Source organism: Hipposideros armiger, unplaced genomic scaffold (genome assembly GCF_001890085.2).
Source record: "Hipposideros armiger isolate ML-2016 unplaced genomic scaffold, ASM189008v1 scaffold_1465, whole genome shotgun sequence".
Taxonomy (NCBI): Eukaryota; Metazoa; Chordata; class Mammalia; order Chiroptera; family Hipposideridae; genus Hipposideros; species Hipposideros armiger.
Window position 1 is genome coordinate 121269 of NW_017732815.1, and position 6899 is coordinate 128167.

Sequence of the window (6899 nt, forward strand, 5' to 3'; positions counted from 1 at the left end):
TGACCAACTTACTCTGATGAAGGTCCCTGCCCTCACACTGAGTTAATAGGCTGAACTCCAAGTTGCTGCATTTTAGAAAATGTAGATGAACTGGAAGTTCAGCCACACATACACAAAAATCAACACCACAATAAACCATGTTGTAAAAATTCTTGAATTTAAATAAACTAGGAAAGAGAATAGTTGATATAGCTTCAATTTTAGCTACTCAAAAAAACTGCCAGCCATTTCCTGGGATGGTAAAAACCTCTTTGTAGGCTCTCTAAGTATATGTCGCAGGCTAACTATAATTTCAACATTTTCTAGTTTTAAACCTGTATTTCTCAAGGCATGTGTAACAGAATGCAAGAAAAGCTAATTAGAGATGGAAGCTACCGCCCTCTTTAGTATAGCACTTGTATTACACTCAAGAAATTTTACAATAGTGTCATGACCTAAAGATAGAACTGTCAGCTTTCTTCTTCAATTTTAAGAGCAAACACCTAAGGAGTAGATCTGATAAGCAATACAGAATTAAATATTTTTAAAACTAAATTATCTCAACTCATTTAACTGAGACAGAAAACAAAGAGAAAAACTTCAGATGATTCTTTCCCAACTATCAAAATTATGTAAGAGATGACTCTCCAACACAGAAATGGAATCATAAACCTTACAGATCATAGCACAACATCCCTGTGATGCCATCACCCACCTGCCTCCCTGGCCAGAGCCTTTCGCCTGGCCAGGCTGATCTTCACACACGGGAGAAATGATGTCAAACTGTATGGGGGTATCTGGGGCAACGAGAGAATCTAGCGAGAGAGCAGCCAAGTTTGTGGACTCAGATCCCAAGGATCCTGAACTGCTGGTTCGAGCTGTCGGTGGTCGAGATTGTCTAAGCATAGAAGAAAACAAGAAGTCATTGCATTCAGTTTTCTCTTTTAGAAATCAAACACTTAAACTGTGAGAAAACACAATTCCGTAAGTCAATGAGAAGAGTAGAACAAATTTCAATGAACACAATCCCCAGTTACAGCTACTTATTTAACAGACTTTTTTTTTTCCAGCTATTAAATTCAAAAACATATATCGCCTCAATCTAGAGATAAACACTAGAGAAGTTTGGAATTATTTATTTAGTACTCTTGCTGGTAAATTTACCCATTTGAAAATATAATTTCTATGTTTTTTGGGGAGCTATTTCATACTAATATAAGCAGCACTGCTAAAATCAAAGTGTTCACTAACACTTCAATAGCCCATATAGTTCTTTAAATAACCCATAATGTGGTAACTCACCCCGCTGGCCGCAGGCTCTCATGCCTCTGCTGGAAAGATGGGGAAGGAGTAACAGCTTCCAAAGCTGATTGATTTACTCGTGCAGCGATTTCCTATTTTTTCCCAAAAGACTAACATTAGTAAAGCAAGAAAACCAAACGTTTGAATATAACTCTGAATTGTCAGAATGATCTTGAGTTACACATAAAATGTAAATTGGAGTTACTAAAGTAGTTCCATGTATTTTAATATTAAGATACATAATAACTTTGCAGCATTATAACTTGTTTCCTCTTCCTGTAAATGCGAGAGGAACAATCTGATATTTTTCTACTAAGATAAATAATAGAAAATACTGTTTTCTTCTTTACATTTTTAACTACTATATTTTTTTGGATTAAGGTTTGTATTGCTAGCACCTAGTACAGTGCATGGCATACTGGAAACTCAAAACATTTGCTAAATAAAGAAATTTAGAAGGAGTAGGAAACAGTCACAAAATACTAAAATATTTTATAATGCTGCTGAAGTTTTCATAATTTTCCAGAATCTATTTATGCTTAGAAATATCTATATATTTATTAATAAAGTTATCAGGGATAATTTCAGACCAAAATTTGAAAGAAAGCTTTCCATAAGACATTACTTGTAAACTTATTCTTTTATTTAAAACACTAGCTAAATAAAATGGTATTTATATTAGAAAAAATAATCAAAATATTTTTACATTTCTGTGTCTTACAGTTAGCTAAATTACTAAGACAATGCCATAAACTTATCAAAATTTCTCCTCATTAATATAGATAAAATAATTCTGGATAATCTGGAAATTATTAATTAAAACTTAGAGTTTTGAGAAAAAAATAAAATAAAACTTAAGAGTTCTGATAATTGATAGGAAAGTACAATAAGCCTGAATTTTTCAAATCCAAACATTATATTTTCTATGTATTTATTCCCTGGGTATTAGCATGTCACAAATTTAATTTTTTTGTTGCTCAAGTAACATAACAGAAAGGAAAAGATAGATTGGCAGGAGATCAAGTTACGAAAAGCAAAAGGCTTCTCTACAGTTAGCAATGATTTCTTAAACTCATAAAATGATAAAACTAACAGAAATTACTAATATATTGGAGGCTTGAGATTTTGTTTATTTGGTTCAAAACTTTTTCCTAGGTATCTAGAGGGGCACCTCAAAGCCATTATGATAAAAACAGAACAATTTTCCCCCCAAAATTGTTCTCTTCACTTGGGCTTAAAACCTGGAAGTCATCTTTAACTTCATCCTTTACATCAGTCCAGTTACTAACTAGTCCAATTTCTTTTTACCTGTTTCTATGATTCATTATTTCTTCTCTCTTTCCTCAGTTACCACCCTGTTCATGCCTAAACTATGACAATGGACTCCTACATGTTCCCATACCCTCCTATCTAAGTAACCATTATACCAACAGTTTAAGATTTAGAAAGGTGAGAACTTCCTAAAGAAATTAAATTAGCCCTGCTCTGCCTCAACTGCAAGCATCAGCTCCCGCCCAGCCCTGAGAGGCACCTAGGGTCATAGCATAGTTGGGCCCACTGAGACTGGCAGGGGTCAGACAAGCCAAGTCTTCCCAACTACAGTGCAGTATGGACCCACTGGATTCCTTCCAGGGTTCTCTGCACCCCTGAGTTTGGCCTGTACGCTTGGACTGCACCTATGGCTATGTCTACACTGCTGAGCTCATCTGGTTTAATACCTTTCCTACTCAAAGTGTAANAAGAAGATATAGGTCTAAAGAACTCAGAAGGCTCAACCCATCACTCAGCTGTCCTCAGAGCAACAGCAGGCTTTGGTCAAGCAACTCAAATGGTGCTAGGCAAAGTTTGTAAGTTTTTTCCAGAAATCTTAGTAAATACTCTGACTATAATATGTATTTCACAACAGAAACACATTTTGAAAAGCCAGGTACCTTTTCCCCCTCATTGTTTGATTCAAATATATAGCAGACAGATGACAGATTACTTTCACTTCTCCCTCCAGATGTTCGAAGAACAAATCCAAAAAGCCTCTTATTTTCCAGGTGTGTAGCATACAAAACTACACTGGGTAATGGAAACTGCCAAAGAAAACATCAGAAGCAAACATGAGATTTTTCCAGCCATTACAACAGCACATTATAAATGACATACTCGTGCTAAGTTACAAAAATATCATAAAGAGAACATTTCAGCCAATTTTTTTTCTTAACAGAATGGTAATCCAAGAACAAAAAATGTCATATTTGGTTTGGATTGCCAGGCAGAATAAGAGGTTGTTGAACACTGAATTTGTTTCATTAGTCGTTAATACATTTTACAGTCAAATTCAGTTAACAAAAGTGGTCTATATTATTAAATGATTAAATAGAAGTACATACTTGCAACTATTTCAAAATAGCTCATTATAAAATAAACTCAATCATGTTTGGCTTTTAATTCCTGCTGTTGGTTTCTTTAGTGTATGATATACGCTCCCTAGCTAAGGGATAAACACTAAGTATCACACCAGGTTTCATTGATTCTTTAAGTTACATGGAATGTTCAATTTCAACTTTTTTGGAGAGATGGCCATAGACTTAATTTTAACACCCTAAAGGTCTATTATAATTGATACTACCATAACTGAATATATAGAATCAGGATTATTAATGAAGATGTAAGATGTGTATATGCACAAAGAGGCTTAAAGCTTTAAACATGCAGAACTCACCGTGAGCCTTGTAACTTGTGTCTGTGGATCAATTAACCTATAATAATAATTTAAAATTTGTACAAATTTTAATTAGGCTGAAATTATGAAAATATTTTTTCGTACAGTGTTTTAAGGGAGAGGTTACTACTTACTTTAAACAATCACAAGTGACCAATAAATGTGATTCTGTCATACGAAAGATGTTATGGATGGCCCGGGCAGCTAGGATTTGGCGCATTGTTTCATAAACAACATCTGGATTGTCATCTGACTTTACCTCCATAGAACCAAGGAATCGGACAATAAATAACTGATGAAGAATAGAATCTATGACAGAACAAGGTACATTATGTCGTTTTAAATCCCACATTTCTTTTTCTAAAGAATAAAATACACAGCCTTCTTTTAGATTTTCCAGTGAAAAATTAAACCTAGCAGAAGTATTTAGGAATAGCTCTTACCTACAGTGTTCAAGTTAGAGGAAATTAAGGTCTCAAACTCAAATAGCAAAGGTTATGCTTTAACAATTGGTGGCTCTGAGTAAAAAGTCCTTGTCTATTCTTACAGCTTTTCTGTAAGTTTGAAATTATAATAAAAATAAATAGCTACTGGAAAAAAAAAAAAAAGTTAAGATCTAGTACCAGAAGAAAACATCTGCTGTTAGGAAAAACTTAAAGGCTATCTTATGCATTTAGACTTTGACTATGAAGTCAAAAGTTTGATATTCTGTAATTTTGTGTAAATCACAAAATCTCATGTCCAATTAAGTTCAGTTGCTTTACGTGTACTATAAGAGAAAATTGTGAAGTAAAGATACCATGAAAACAGCATACAGCAGAATAAATGTAAACAACAAATTCTTCACATAGTTTACTGCTGAGAATTTTTAAAATATAAAAATATTACATGTCTGTTTTACCTTCAGTTTCAGATTTTGTGCCTCCTCCAGATTCTCCAAATGGATTTGTACGCCTGAAAAGTTTTTAAAAAATTATGAACCAATGGTCAGTTACAATGAGCCACATGGAAGGTTTCTCAACCACTGAAATCAGAGTTAAAAAGTAAGAGTCACAAAACCTTGTATATACATTTTTTTAAAAACTCTAAAATACCCCATCCTGTTAAGGAGCACTACTGATGACCAACTTACTCTGATGAAGGTCCCTGCCCTCACACTGAGTTAATAGGCTGAACTCCAAGTTGCTGCATTTTAGAAAATGTAGATGAACTGGAAGTTCAGCCACACATACACAAAAATCAACACCACAATAAACCATGTTGTAAAAATTCTTGAATTTAAATAAACTAGGAAAGAGAATAGTTGATATAGCTTCAATTTTAGCTACTCAAAAAAACTGCCAGCCATTTCCTGGGATGGTAAAAACCTCTTTGTAGGCTCTCTAAGTATATGTCGCAGGCTAACTATAATTTCAACATTTTCTAGTTTTAAACCTGTATTTCTCAAGGCATGTGTAACAGAATGCAAGAAAAGCTAATTAGAGATGGAAGCTACCGCCCTCTTTAGTATAGCACTTGTATTACACTCAAGAAATTTTACAATAGTGTCATGACCTAAAGATAGAACTGTCAGCTTTCTTCTTCAATTTTAAGAGCAAACACCTAAGGAGTAGATCTGATAAGCAATACAGAATTAAATATTTTTAAAACTAAATTATCTCAACTCATTTAACTGAGACAGAAAACAAAGAGAAAAACTTCAGATGATTCTTTCCCAACTATCAAAATTATGTAAGAGATGACTCTCCAACACAGAAATGGAATCATAAACCTTACAGATCATAGCACAACATCCCTGTGATGCCATCACCCACCTGCCTCCCTGGCCAGAGCCTTTCGCCTGGCCAGGCTGATCTTCACACACGGGAGAAATGATGTCAAACTGTATGGGGGTATCTGGGGCAACGAGAGAATCTAGCGAGAGAGCAGCCAAGTTTGTGGACTCAGATCCCAAGGATCCTGAACTGCTGGTTCGAGCTGTCGGTGGTCGAGATTGTCTAAGCATAGAAGAAAACAAGAAGTCATTGCATTCAGTTTTCTCTTTTAGAAATCAAACACTTAAACTGTGAGAAAACACAATTCCGTAAGTCAATGAGAAGAGTAGAACAAATTTCAATGAACACAATCCCCAGTTACAGCTACTTATTTAACAGACTTTTTTTTTTCCAGCTATTAAATTCAAAAACATATATCACCTCAATCTAGAGATAAACACTAGAGAAGTTTGGAATTATTTATTTAGTACTCTTGCTGGTAAATTTACCCATTTGAAAATATAATTTCTATGTTTTTTGGGGAGCTATTTCATACTAATATAAGCAGCACTGCTAAAATCAAAGTGTTCACTAACACTTCAATAGCCCATATAGTTCTTTAAATAACCCATAATGTGGTAACTCACCCCGCTGGCCGCAGGCTCTCATGCCTCTGCTGGAAAGATGGGGAAGGAGTAACAGCTTCCAAAGCTGATTGATTTACTCGTGCAGCGATTTCCTATTTTTTCCCAAAAGACTAACATTAGTAAAGCAAGAAAACCAAACGTTTGAATATAACTCTGAATTGTCAGAATGATCTTGAGTTACACATAAAATGTAAATTGGAGTTACTAAAGTAGTTCCATGTATTTTAATATTAAGATACATAATAACTTTGCAGCATTATAACTTGTTTCCTCTTCCTGTAAATGCGAGAGGAACAATCTGATATTTTTCTACTAAGATAAATAATAGAAAATACTGTTTTCTTCTTTACATTTTTAACTACTATATTTTTTTGGATTAAGGTTTGTATTGCTAGCACCTAGTACAGTGCATGGCATACTGGAAACTCAAAACATTTGCTAAATAAAGAAATTTAGAAGGAGTAGGAAACAGTCACAAAATACTAAAATATTTTATAATGCTGCTGA

The 6899-nt window shown here is 34.3% G+C and overlaps 1 protein-coding gene across 4 annotated transcripts in view; it reads right to left on the bottom strand.

Annotated features, from left to right (window-relative positions):
- Positions 1-6899, bottom strand: part of APPL1 (adaptor protein, phosphotyrosine interacting with PH domain and leucine zipper 1) — a 46703-nt gene that overhangs the window by 11278 nt on the left and 28526 nt on the right. For all 4 annotated transcript variants that reach the window (XR_002122901.1, XM_019633990.1, XM_019633992.1 and 1 more), the window contains 6 exons: positions 6393-6484; positions 5806-5988; positions 4893-4945; positions 4126-4300; positions 3992-4028; positions 3213-3359 (listed from right to left, as the gene is read on the bottom strand). Coding sequence is in view for 3 of the 4 variants with exons in the window: in XM_019633990.1 (XP_019489535.1) it covers positions 3213-3359; positions 3992-4028; positions 4126-4300; positions 4893-4945; positions 5806-5988; positions 6393-6484 (687 nt within the window). In the remaining variant the exon portion in view is untranslated. The remainder of the gene's footprint in view (positions 1-3212; positions 3360-3991; positions 4029-4125; positions 4301-4892; positions 4946-5805; positions 5989-6392; positions 6485-6899) is intronic.